The sequence below is a fragment of the Myxocyprinus asiaticus genome, chromosome 1 (assembly GCF_019703515.2).
Source record: "Myxocyprinus asiaticus isolate MX2 ecotype Aquarium Trade chromosome 1, UBuf_Myxa_2, whole genome shotgun sequence".
In the NCBI taxonomy this organism is placed as follows: domain Eukaryota; kingdom Metazoa; phylum Chordata; class Actinopteri; order Cypriniformes; family Catostomidae; genus Myxocyprinus; species Myxocyprinus asiaticus.
In genome coordinates, this window is record NC_059344.1 from 62736299 (window position 1) to 62749736 (window position 13438).

Consider the following 13438-nt stretch of genomic DNA (forward strand, 5'->3'; position numbering starts at 1 on the left):
TCTGATGTGTATCTTAAGTCTCATAATTTACCAAACCCCATTCCCCCTTTGTTTCATGTAATCTCTCGACTATATACCTGTCAATAAAAGGGCTGAAAAGTATATATAAAAAAAAAAGAATAATGACGACAGAAACTGACAACACAATACATTTTAAATTCAAAAGGTTGCATTCAGTCTTCAGATCTCAAGAGTATGAGATATAAACGAACAGCATGGGCCTACGCATCATTTGGACATCATCAGGCACTTCAGAAATTCAATTCCTTAATTTAAATGCATGATCAGTGTGATTTCCATCACATTTTACATATATACAAATCTTAGTGTAGACAAGTATTCAAATTCATAACTCCAAGAGATAAAATAACAAGTATGTGTGGCAGTCTTTTCACATGACCAGGAATTCATTTATCACACCAAGAAGGCATGCCACCATCACATGCCTTAAATGTAACACGTTTTCATATGAGTGGTTTCCATCTTGTGTTGTAAATGAATGTACAATGATGTTATGACTCTTTTTCTTTCTCTTGGGTCTGTGGTTGTGTGATGTTCACAGTGGTCCTATGACCAGCACCTACTGCCTCTGCTACACATGTAAAACCTTGTGCCCTACATAAAAGGGAGACAAAACAGAAAATCTGTGCTTAAAGAAATGTTTGAAAGGAGGTCATCATTTACTCACCCTCATGTTGTTTCATTTTCATTTTTGGGAGAACTATCCCTTTAATATCATTATGCTTAATAATGTCTAAAGAAATTGTGATTTAATCTGTAAAACATTAGTATGCTCACTTCAAAAGATCATCCAATTCTCTTTTGATCTTGTTGACTACAGGTGGTCCCTGGTATACTAGAGCCGTGTAGAGCTGAACTAGAGAAGCTCCCGCACAGATCTTATCTAGAGCATCCTGACCGCTGGCCACTCCACCAACTCCAATGATGGGTACCTTACCTACAAACACACACGCACACAAATAACAGCACAAATATAAAGACATCCTCCCTTCCTTATTACCAAATTCACTTGGCAGAGATCAATCTATCAGTCCAAGAATTTACAAATTTCACATTATAGTGAACATTTATACACAAATAAGGCTTGGCAACACAGTTGAAGAAGTTATATTTCTCAGTTATATTTGTTTTGAACCGATTCATTGAAATGGACAATTCAAAATGAATGCAACACAGAATTTACTATCCAAGTCTTAACGGTGTCTTAAGGCCTTTGCACACCAAACGTGAATTTTTGCCACGATGTCTCATCGCAATTACCATTTTGAATCGAAACAATGGATTCCTATTAAGCCATTCACACCCAGAGCGAACTTTCGCACACTGACCAAGTTTTTTTGTTACAGTGAGTGTAAAAAACACATTTTCTTCACCTGGTGATGAAATGCCTTGACCAATAAAATATGAGCTTTTAATCACTTGTCAGAAGCTGCTGCAGCTCCAAAACCAGTGCAACAGGTGGCACTAAACTACTCTGATCAAAAAGGCGCAACAGCGCCTTTACCTCCTTAGGAAGCTAAGGAAAGCTCACCTGTCCCCCCACATCCCACTGCACTATTGAAAGTATACTAACAAACTGCATCACAGTGTGGTATGGAAACTGCACTGTCTCAGACCAGAAGGCCCTCCAGCGGGTGGTGAAAACTGCCCAATACATCACTGGTGTCCAGTTACACTCCATCAAAGACATTCACCACAAACGCTGCCTAAGTAGGGTGAGAAGCATTATCAAAGACACCTCTCACCCCAACCATAGCCTGTTTACTCCTCTCCCATCTGGGAGACGCTATAGGAGTCCTCGCTGTCGCACCAGCAGACTCAAGAAAAGTTTCCTTCCCTCAGCTGTCAGCCTACTGAACTCTACATCCCACTCAGACTACATATTTTATTGCACATTCCCTTGCTCATTTCTTTGCTCATAATTTCTACCTCTTGATGCCACTTGCACCGTTATGGTCACCGGGCATACATTTATTTACATATTTATACTTTCTGTACAATGCACCTTCAGTGTTTATACTTCTTCATTTGCACCTTGTATTGTATTCATAGACATTTGCATTGAGCTGGTCTCTGCTTCTCTACCTCATAACTTTGCACTCCATAAAAATCTTTATTGTATATATATATATATATATATATATATATATATATATATATATATATATATATATTGCTATTTGCACTTCTGGTTAGATGCTAACTGCATTTAATTGGCTCTGTACCTGTACTCTGCACAATGACAATAAAGTTGAATCTAATCTAAAGCGCAGAAATCTGTTTTGGCCACAGACATTAAATGCTGAGGGAACTCAAGGAATCTTGGCCGTGTTCGGAATGGCATACTATTACTATTTCTGCCAGAGACGGCCATAAGTAGCATGCCATTCCAAACCCAGCCGCTGTTCCAGCAGTGAGGATGTGTATTTCATTTTCATCAAATGTCTTAAAACGTAAACATATTTTTTCGTATGGGTTCTCCTAACATGTTAATGATATTGCTGCATCACTACTTTTGCATTTAATCTTATGTGAGTTCTCTTACATCTCTAATATAATACATATCATGGCTTCTTTGCCTTTATATCACTTTTATAATAAACAACTTTACAGAAGTGTTTTTCTTCGCCAAATATTAATAACAGTAACACTATTTCTGTGACTGTCAGTACACTTAGTGTGCCTTTGTATACCAAAAACGTGGTGGTTTCTCCACAAAATTATGTAATCGTTATTGCTATTCTATTGTTAAATCATTAACAGCTGTGCTAAGTATTTATTAATGGGTCAGACTGAAGATGGGATTTGTTTAAATGTCATGTTTAATTAGTAACATGCAAATGTATAACACAAGTAGATGTACATGGCAAACAAATGTACTTAACACAACTACATATAGTATGCATGGCAATGGCATATATTCACTATTGTTCCAAATGATAATATTAATGGTTAAAACATGTTAATTAAGAAATGATAATACTGCCAGTCAACTTGTCCAACAGGTGAACTGAAATAGTTTGAGAAGTGTTTCGAATGTTTTCTTTCTCATTGAGTAAATCAACACCAAACTTGTCATCGCTGCTGCAGCTGGTAGAGAAATCGGTTTTCTTTATTTCGATCTGCTCGCTAGAGAACTCGTTTGCTTGTCCTAGTTGTTTCGCAAACTTGTCAGGTAGTTGTTCTTCCATCATTGGTGGAGGGCACACCAGCTGAAAGGTGCTTTGTGCCACCAGAGATTATTTAGCAGAGATGGGCCACTTCTATTAAAATGAATGGGAGAATTTGGAACGCTCAACCAAAGAGCTCTAAGCGCCCAACGGATTGTAGAAAAGAGCCAATCACCTTTTAGATACAGACATCACCTGTCAATCAACTCTAGAACGTGTATGCGCATTAGCTATACAAGCAGGGAAAATTGCATTTTTAGTGTTATATAAGGTAAAGGATCACAATTCATGATTCCAGTATTGTCCAATTTTATTGCTGATTTGAAATATGTACTTTAATCAAAATCTTGACCAACCATTTTTGAGATTTTGGTCTTTCTCCATTCAAGTAAATAGGAGCTGCACTGGCATAACTGGAAATAGCCTCCCGAGAGCGTTCCAAAGATGGCCGACTGTGGACTGACTAGCTAGAAAGACTTTGGCGCCACCCACTGTACCGGGGTAAAATTGCTTGTCGATTAGCGGCATCTATTGTAAAGGTGTGAATGTGTTAACGATGATCATTCACGTTGCATTCTATGTGAAAGGGCCATTCGTCTGTGATTTGCTTTCGCATAACCGCGTCAACTCCGGATTGAAAAGGCCTTTACTTGCGTTTTTGCATTCGGCACATAAATTAAACATGTAATTAGAAAAGTAAGGCTTTGACCTTTCAGTAAATGTTTCAGAATGTTTAATGCAAGAACTAAAAAATAATCAAGGCATGTTTTTCACAAATACTGTACAACACAAGGAAGAACAGTTAATAAAATGTATATAACAATACATTGCAAAGAACAGCAATTACTATCCCTGTAATATTCACAATGCTGCTCAATTTTATATTGGAATCAATGTGACTGTATTGTAAATATTCTATATACTGCCAAACCCTAACACACATATGAATCAGACATGTAAAAGTAAGGCTTTGACCTTTCAGTATATAAGGGTACCTTGGGTCAAGGTGTACATCTCCCGCACTGTGTCAGTGGACATCTGTTTGAGAGGCTGACCACTGAGTCCTCCTTTCTCTTCTTTTTGAGGGTCTTTCAAAGTCTTTGGTCTGTCAACGGTGGTGTTGCAAACCATTAAACCATCAACGCCAACCTAAAATAATAGACAAAGGCAAACAGAAATTTGCTGTATTACTCAACTGGTTCTAAATGAATCAGAAACAATCATTTGAACTGTGAATTATTTGTAAGACAGACCTCCATGATAACCTCAGCAACATCTCGCTTGTCCTGTGTAGAGAGATCGGGGGCAATTTTCACCAACACTGGTGGCCGGTTGTCCTCTTGCAGAGAATCTCGTGCTTTAAGCACCTAAATATCCATGAACATATGCAAACCATTATTATAAAACAGACAGTTCTATATTCTGATTGGATGAGCCGCGTTTGAAGCCGTTGTTAAAATGGCTGTAAACGTACACCTGTGATCGCTCATTCTATATTACAACTTTTTAAAAGTCATTTTTGATTGGAAATTCTGTTTGGAACGATCCTACAGTATGCCTACCATGATTCTTTTCACTTCAAGTGCCCTGCCAATTGAAACAGGGCTAATAGTGTGCCAAGCTACACACGCAGACATTGCACTACCTTGTCGAGCAGGTGGCGCAGTTTTTCCTTGCTCTGCAGGTCTCTAAGGTCAGGTGTGTTTGGGCTGCTCACATTCACTACCAGGTAGTCAGCGAGAGGGCCGAGGGTTTGCACTCCTTGCACATAATCTGCCACCGCATCTGAAGAAAGCTTGTTCTTTCCGAGGTTGATGCCGAGGGGTTTCCCTGCTGAGAGTGGATGCCTTTAAAGAGACAGTTCACCCAAAAATGAAAATTCTATCATCATTTACTCACCCTCATGATCTCCCTTCTTCAGTGAAACACAAGAGATGTTAGGCAGAATGACAGCCTCAGTCACCATTCACGTTCATTGTAAAAAGTTGCAATGAAATTGAATGGTGACTGAGGCTGGCATTCTCCCTAACCTCTCCTTCTGTGCTTCAGATGAGGGTGAGTAAATGATGACAGCATATTAATGTTTGGGTGAACTATCCCTTTAAGACCCTTTCACATGTCTTGTGCCAGGGATCTGTCGTTGCTAATACAGACATTGCAATTATTGTGAGTTATCCAGTAATTACTGGCTGTGCTTTGAAAAGCTTGGTCGAAGTTGAAATTGGCTGCTTTACAACACTTGACCGTAACATGGCTGCTTCACTCCATAGAGTTCAATGCAGTGAGCAATGCTGACTTGAGTCATGTGAAAGGGCCTGTACACAGCAGCATTACCTCCCTGGAAAATCCACAGAGCAGTACATTCAAATAAATAGGAAAAAGCACTGTGCATAATTGATGCAAATGCAGTGTCTCTGTTTCTTTTGAAGCCTTATGTTTTAAGCAAAACCATAACGGCTATATTGTTTTAACCCTAAACAAATTGACATTCATCATGCCTCCAAAACTTGATTAACAGAGCAAATATGAGGCATTTTTGTTTTGTTGATTACCTTTCGTCAGCTGTGATTGCGTGTGCTCTCTGGCTTTCAACCTCTCGAACACTGCAGTTAAACCACAACTATTGAATCCATATCTGAAACATACACAAAACAACACATTACAGGGTCAAATTGATAAGTATCTATACAAATAAAGAGAGAAAAAATATAAAGACAAATGTTGAACTCTACGTTAAAGGAATAGTTCACCCAGAAATGAAAATTCTGACTTAATTTGCTCACCTCATGCCATCCCAGATGTGTATGACGTTCTTCTGCTGAACACAAATGAAGATTCTTAGAAGAATATCTCAGCTCTGTAGGTCCATACAATGTAAGTGAATGGTGACCAAAACTTTGAAGCTCCAAAAAGCACAAAGGCAGCATAAAAGTAATCAAAATGACCTGGGTGGTTCTGAAGTGATCCAGTTGGTTTTGGGTGAGAACAGACCAAAATGTAATACATTTTTCACTGTGCATCTTGCCATTGCTGTCTCTAGGCATGATCATGATTTCAAGCTTGATTAAACTTCCTAGTGCTTGAAGAGAGAAAGTGTAGAAAGTGTAATCAAGCTTGAAATCATGATCATGCCTAGAGACTGCAAAGGCAAGATGCACAGTGAAAAAACAGTTACGTTTTGGTCTGTTCTCACCCAAAACCGATTGAACACTTCTGAAGACATGGATTAAACCACCAGAGTTTTATGGATTATTTTTATGCTGCCTTTATCTGCTTTAAAAGATTTTGAAAGAATTTCAAAATTTGAAAGATTATTCTAAAAATCTTTGTGTTCAGCAGAAGAAAGTTGAACACATCTGGGATGGCATGAGGGTGAGTAAATGATGAGAGAATCTTCATTTTTGGGTGAACTATTCCTTTAAGAATGGAGTCCATCATATTCCAAGTCTTCTTAAGGCAAACAATAGATTTTATAACTGAAATTTAAGTAAACTGTGACAGAATTTTCATTTCTGGGTGAACCTGCTACACAAAAAAGTACCATGGTAATATCAGTTTTCAGACACTACCATAGTAATACCATGTTATTCTTTGAGGAGTACACTGTGAAATTATGATATATAATATTAATAATCATACAGTACCATGTTATGCATCAAAGTACCTTGGTATTACCATATGCCACCACTGTACCATGGTACCACTACGATACTTTTTGTAAGGGGAAAACTACCAAAATATCAGGTAAACTTTTGTGGACATTGTAATACCTCTACACTTGACAGATTTTACACAAAAAAAAAGATTTTTACATTTTCTGAAGAAAACTTGAGGGGTGTTTGCCCATGCAAAACTCACTGCCTCGATGCTAGGGTGTTCTGGGTGGTTGCTAAGGCATTGCTATGCTGTTGCTAAGGTGTTCCGGGTGGTTTACTGGCCCACCCCAAAGTCTCTATGATAAGGTCTCTAGAATTGGCTTGGGTACTGAGTTTCATACTAAAGTTTAATATGGAGGTTTAGGGGTTTGTTCAAATCCTTATTCCACTTTAGTGTATCTAATGTAGCAACTGAGGAATTGACAATTAAATGAAAACCAAAACCAAATGAATGATTGAAATGAAAGCAATCCATGAAAGTCCTTCAGACTATATATACACAAAGAAGTATTTTCAGGACACGAAGGAGAAAGTCTAGATTTGGCATTCAAAACCTGCAACATGAACAAACACCACTCATTTAATGGATGCCACCCTTTTTTGAATGTCTGTTAAGAACCTGTATAGACATTCATATTAAAGACATTTGTATTTTTTACATTTAACATCAGCATGCTCAGACATTCATTTTGATATTCACTTTAAAACAGAAAACCTGCTCCTTTCAGAAATTCTGATTACATTGTGCATATTCATGAGCAAACTACACACTCATTTAAATAGCTTGTTTCATTTGCAATAAATGTTACACTGTGTGCATGAAAAAGCACATTTACAATATTTATTCTAGGTAGTGTGCATGAGTTACATAGCAGAAGTTTAAAATACCAAAAGTTGACTGGGCAAATAGCTAACAGCTGAACTGAAGAGATATTGAAACAAAGTGCATCAATAATGAGTGAATGTTACACTGTAAGCTTCCTTTAAGAGGGCGGAGCTCTCCTGCTCATTTCCACACATTCCATGGTCAAAGTAAACAGGTGGTGTGACAGAGATGCAAATGCCATCTAATCCAAAGTTATGTGTGCAGTCTTTTCACAACTAGTTTATACAACTTGCCTTACAGAGACAAATTGAGCTGAAGAGGTAAATGTCTAAAGAAATAGTACTCATCTTATGGGACGTTTTGCCCCATTTTATCTTCCACTAGGCCAAAACCATTATTCTGATCACTTGGAAAAGTAATAGCACAATTCTGAGACATGTAACGGATGCACTCCATAAAATGAACATTCACTATTGTCAGTTTTCCATTGAGCAATTGCTGTGCTAACCACATGACCAAGTTGCACTCAGTAGTGCTTCCCCCATCACTAACAGAGTTTCATTTTGAGTTATTTTGACATGTTAAATTTTGTTGGGTTTACTCGATTTAATTAGGTTTACTCTACTTGAAATATTTCAGTTGAAATTACATGGAAATTTTAATTTAAGAAAACTCATTTCAAACATGTAAAACCACAGCCCATGACTGAATCAAGCTCAGCCAAACAGTTAATTTTTTGAGTGCTTTTTCTCTGTAGCTCAAACATACCTAATCCATACCTGTTAATGACTGCCTGGTCGGCCTCTAGTCTGAACACACGTGGCTTTGGGTTTCCTTCCTGTGCCTTTGGGGTGACGGTCCCCACCTCCACGAAACCAAAGCCCAGTTTATAGAGACCATCCACTGCCTCGCCATGCTTGTCAAAGCCTGCTGCTATCCCAACCGGATTCTGGAACTTTCGACCCATCACGTGCACTTCCTAGTGAAAATATATGTGAAAGAGACAATAAATTTGACTTCCCCATAAATATTAATGAAACAAAAAGTCTTCAACCACTGTCGTGGAACCTTTACCTCCAATATAAAGACTCACTCTCAAAAAATACAATCTAGGTCGTGGAACCTTTACCTCTAATAAAAAGACTCATTCTCAAAGTCTTGGGTTTTGATGCAATAAGATAAGACTTTATTAAAAACATAAAGCCAAGATGGTCCATGGAGCATCTGAAGTTACAATTCAGAATCATGCATTTTTATACAGTTTCTGCTCCCCTTAACTCTTTAAGGGATGGCCTCTTCATCCAGTGAAATCGTCTTATGCCTCCCTAGTTTCATTTTTGCCGTCTCCCTTCCAGCTGGTCACCTTTGGACCCAACTTGCTGTTCCATCTTAATGCTAGCACTTAGTAGCGCACACCACTGTGTCGGAATTCAATAGACACTTGGAGGTCCACATTCTCTAATTCAGAAATTATTTGTTTCTATGGCAACACTCACAGCAGATCCATAAGTGGCTTTATTGTGTGACAGCAAAATACTACCTTAAATCACTTAAATTTGTATTTTCTTGCCAAACATTTAAGAACAGTGGCAATAATAAAATGGCAAATTAAATGATAAAATATGTAGAGGTTTTCTGTTCTTTTTACATGATGTCACAATAGTCAAATAAAAAAATTTGACATACATGATGTCACAATGGTCAAATGAAATATTTTAAGAGTTTCCAACTTTGAGCAATTCAAGCTGAAGTACCATGTGTTTTCAGTAGGGGGCAGTCAGCAAAACTCCAGCTGTATAAGCAGCTTTACAGACAACAAACCACACTCAGGCTTGCTTTACAATAGCGACAGCACAAGATGAGAATGCGTTCTTACATTTATACAGCTGGACGGAGCACAATTCCTAATGCAGATATTTCGAGACGTGTTTTTCTAAGTTTTAATCTACGTTTAACTTGACACAGCGACGTGTGTTTACCACAGTGTGTTTATGACGTGAAGCAACAAAAGTGAGAAAATCTGATCAAATCATGCCCTTTGAAAAGCCCTTTTTATAAATCTATCTCAGACAGATTCATGAATTCAATTGCAAAATGGACTGCTGTGGCCTGTAGGCCAATGAAAGGCTTATGTTCAACAATATGGAACTAAACAATATATTGTATTCTAAAGGCACTTTTTGTATTGTCTTAGCAATGCTTTACTCATCTGCCACAATGATGTAATGCAATTTTTATAATGTGAAATATTGTATTTATAATACACTCACTGACCACTTTATGCAATTATCTAATCAACCAATCGTGTCGCAGCAGTGCAATGTGCAAAATCATGCAGACACGGGTCAGGAGCTTCAATTAATGATCACATCAACCATCAGAATGGGGAAAAAATGTGATCTCAGTGATTTGGAGCATGGCATGATTGTTGGTGCCAGAGGGGCTGATTTGAGTATTTCTGTAACTGCTGATCTCCTGGGATTTTCACACACAACAGTCTCTAGAGTTTACTCAGAACGGTGCCAAAAAACAAAAACATCCAGTGAGTGGCAGTTCTGCGGACGGAAATGCCTTGTTGATGCAGATTGTCAGCAGAGAATGGCCAGACTCAGATAACCGCTCTGTACAATTGTGGTGAGCAGAATAGCATCTCAGAATGCACAACACGTCGAACCTTGAAGCGGACGGGCTAAAACAGCAGAACACCACGTCAGTTTCCACTTCTGTCAGCCAAGAACAGAAAATTGAGGTTTGTGGTTGCGCATTCTGAGATGCAACACGATTGGTAGATCAGTGTACCTAATGAAGTGTTTGGTGAGTGTATCTTATGTTAATAATTATTTAAATAGAACTATTTAAACATTATATATTTAATTATTGTTATTTGAGGGCCTTTCTCAGCAAATATTTATATTTGCAATGAATTGCGAATAATTTTTTTTGGCACGCCATGTAATTAATTCGATTATAAATTTTAATCATTTGAAAGCCATACTAAAAATTTTATTCAAAAATATAAATGTTTTGCATGCTACTGTAAATTGGCCAAACATGCACAATTATTGGCCTATTATTTTAAAATAGCCAAATATTGACTAATTAGCAGGCCCAGGCAGAATCTGCTGAATCTGATTTTGAGGCCAAAAAAAATCTGCGGAACTCTGCGAAAGGGATTTAAACAGCAAACATTTGTTAAATGGAGCTGAGAGTTCTACTCTCTAATTGGTAGCTGAAAACATCTTGAAATTAGCTAAAAAATTTAATAAACAAACATGCAAGGTGTGGGGAATGCTTAGAACATATATGAATAACAGATGTCGCAATTCTTCGGAAATCTGTGGAGTTTTCTCCAAAGCAATTTCCATCAGGGCCTGCTGGTAAGGTCTATGACTAGTATTTAACACACTGACCAGCGAGGTTGGGTCCTTGTAGCTGTTGCGAGGCACAAGTCCAAGACCAATCAGTCGCACAGCCATGACATGAGCTGTCTCTGCTCCCACAAACCTCTGCAACACTGGCATCAGAGCACTGGCATAGAAGTGTTCATCTCCAGAGGCCGTGAGGTAGCCCAGGAACAGAGCACTGCCACATCCGATGATCTTTATCGCTTCCTTCGCTTGTTTCTGCAAAGATCAGTAGAGTAGCTTGAATAACATGAGAGTAATGATTATTCTTCCATCTTACAGATGAACTCACAAAATGACAGTATTTTTCCTTTTCAAATTAAAGGGATAGTTCACCCCAAAATGAAAATTCTCTCATTTACTCACCCTCATGCCATCCCAGATGTGTATGACTTTCTTCTGCAGAACACAGAATTTTACAAGAATATTTCAGCTCTGTAGGTCCATACAATGCAAGTGAAAGGTGACCAAAACTTTGAAGCTCCAAAAAGCACATAAAGGAAACATAACATTAATCCATACGACTCCAGTGGTTTAATCCATGTCTTCTGAAGCGATCCAATTGGTTTTGGGTGAGAACAAACAGAAATATAGCTACCTTTCCCACTATATATCTTGACATCAGCTGTCTCCTTGGCGATCATGATTGCAAGATCGATTACACTTACTAGCGGCATCTAGCACTCTGTGGGTGTGTCACAATCTAAGAGTGTAATCAAGCTTGAAATTACGATTGTGCCTAGAGACTGCAATGGCAAGTTGTGCAGTGAAAAAGAAGTCACATTTTGGTCTGTTCTCACCCCAAATCAATTGAATTGCTTCAGAAGTCATGGATTAAACCACTGGAGTCATTTGGATTACTTTTATGCTGCCTTTATGTGCTTCTTGGAGCTGTACATTTCTGGTCACCATTCACTTGCATTGTATGGACCTACAGAGCTGAGATATTCTTCTAAAAATGTTTGTGTTCTGCAGAAGAAATAAAGTCATACACATTTGGGATAGCATGAGGGTGAGTAAATGATGAGAGAATTTTCATTTCTGGATGAACTTTCCCTTTAAAGGATTCCATGAACAGATCATAAAATGTGCATTTAGGGTCAAAACTAGAGGCCAACTATTATGAGTTTATCAATGGCAATATCCAGAGAACAGTCCAATATAATACCAAAATAAATTATATAAAACTGGAATTGCTCAAATTAGACAGAATTTAAATTCTGAAGAAGAAATTAGCTGTGCGTAAATGATTGCTGAAATTCTTATTTCTTATTAATTCAAATATTTAATTTTTTTTAGCCATATTTATTCAAAATAATTTGAAAATAATCAATCCACAAGGCTGTTGTTACATTTTGGAAGCTTTTCGGCCAGTCAGGCACTATTGGCCCACTCTGATAATCTCAATATGGCCAAATATCCACCGATTAATCAGCCTGGCCGATATACTGGTCAATCACTACTCAAAACTGAATATAATATGTAGGCTCATTAAACTTTTTGCTGCAATTGTTTTAATTTTCAATAATTTTCTACACTTATTAAAGGCTATATGAGATTTGATTACTTATCACTAAAATAAACAAATATTCTGATACCAGAATAAAGCCTATCTTTACAGGAAAAAGGTACTGTGGCAGTACCATGGTACATACAAATGAATGATTGCTATATTCATATACTGTATCTTGGTATTTTGTTAGATACGTCATCAATAACAATTTGACTTACAACTGTTATTGATGTCAAACATTGACAAATGCCATAATGCATTTCATGCATTAAAAAAACACAACAATCAAATGAACCCAGATAAGAGAATACAGTTTGACTTCTGGTTTTGAGATTGCATATACAGATGAATACTGAAGTTATAAAGAGTTTCCAGATATTCACACGGGTAAATTAGTAAGGAGCAGATTCATTACACGTGAGACGCAAAACAATGACAGAAGTGCCAGTTATGAATGCAGTGAATATACGAGGTGATGGTTCTTGTAAAACCACAAAAAAATTCTTCTAAGCACTTCACCTTCAGTCGTCCCGCCATCAGTGTTGTATCACAGCAAACAAACGTGCAGCACGTGTGCGACGCACTTCCTGGTCGAACTCTCGCGAGAACAGCCGATGCGCTGCAAAGACGCGAGACAAATGAAAGATTCTATTAATAAAACACAAAGTTTGTGCTGCGCTGGTTAAATACAGAGATACAGGGGAAGACGGGGTAAGATGTCCAAACTTATATATATATATATATATATATATATATATATATATATATATATATATATATAAATACATACTGTATATTTACGTATGTACAGTATATATAATTATTTAAATAAATATTATTATTATCAA

General features: G+C 37.6%; 1 protein-coding gene across 2 annotated transcripts; it reads right to left on the reverse strand.

Moving 5' to 3' along the window:
* Positions 1–136: 136 nt before the first annotated feature.
* Positions 137–13175, reverse strand: dhodh (dihydroorotate dehydrogenase). 2 transcript variants are annotated; one of them, XM_051709269.1, is made up of 9 exons: positions 13110–13175; positions 11084–11296; positions 8453–8652; positions 5744–5826; positions 4837–5021; positions 4445–4558; positions 4187–4340; positions 799–958; positions 137–615 (listed from the first exon to the last, which is right to left on the reverse strand). In XM_051709269.1, the coding sequence occupies exons 1-9, from the start codon at positions 13125–13127 to the stop codon at positions 513–515; spliced, it is 1230 nt and encodes a 409-aa protein (XP_051565229.1). In that variant the 5' UTR covers positions 13128–13175; the 3' UTR covers positions 137–512. The 2 variants fall into 2 exon arrangements, with proteins under 2 accessions (XP_051565229.1, XP_051565220.1); XM_051709260.1 differs by having other exon boundaries at positions 4837–5024.
* Between the last annotated feature and the right edge of the window lie 263 nt (positions 13176–13438).

Bases quoted from the DNA above. Each gene is read 5' to 3' on its own strand.
- dhodh (XM_051709260.1), bottom strand. The intron at 4,559-4,836 runs GTAGTGCAATGT...ATGGATATTTAG, and splicing joins TGCGCCACCTGCTCGACAAG to GTGCTTAAAGCACGAGATTC. The intron at 616-798 runs GTGAGCATACTA...CCTTTTATGTAG, and splicing joins GAATTGGATGATCTTTTGAA to GGCACAAGGTTTTACATGTG.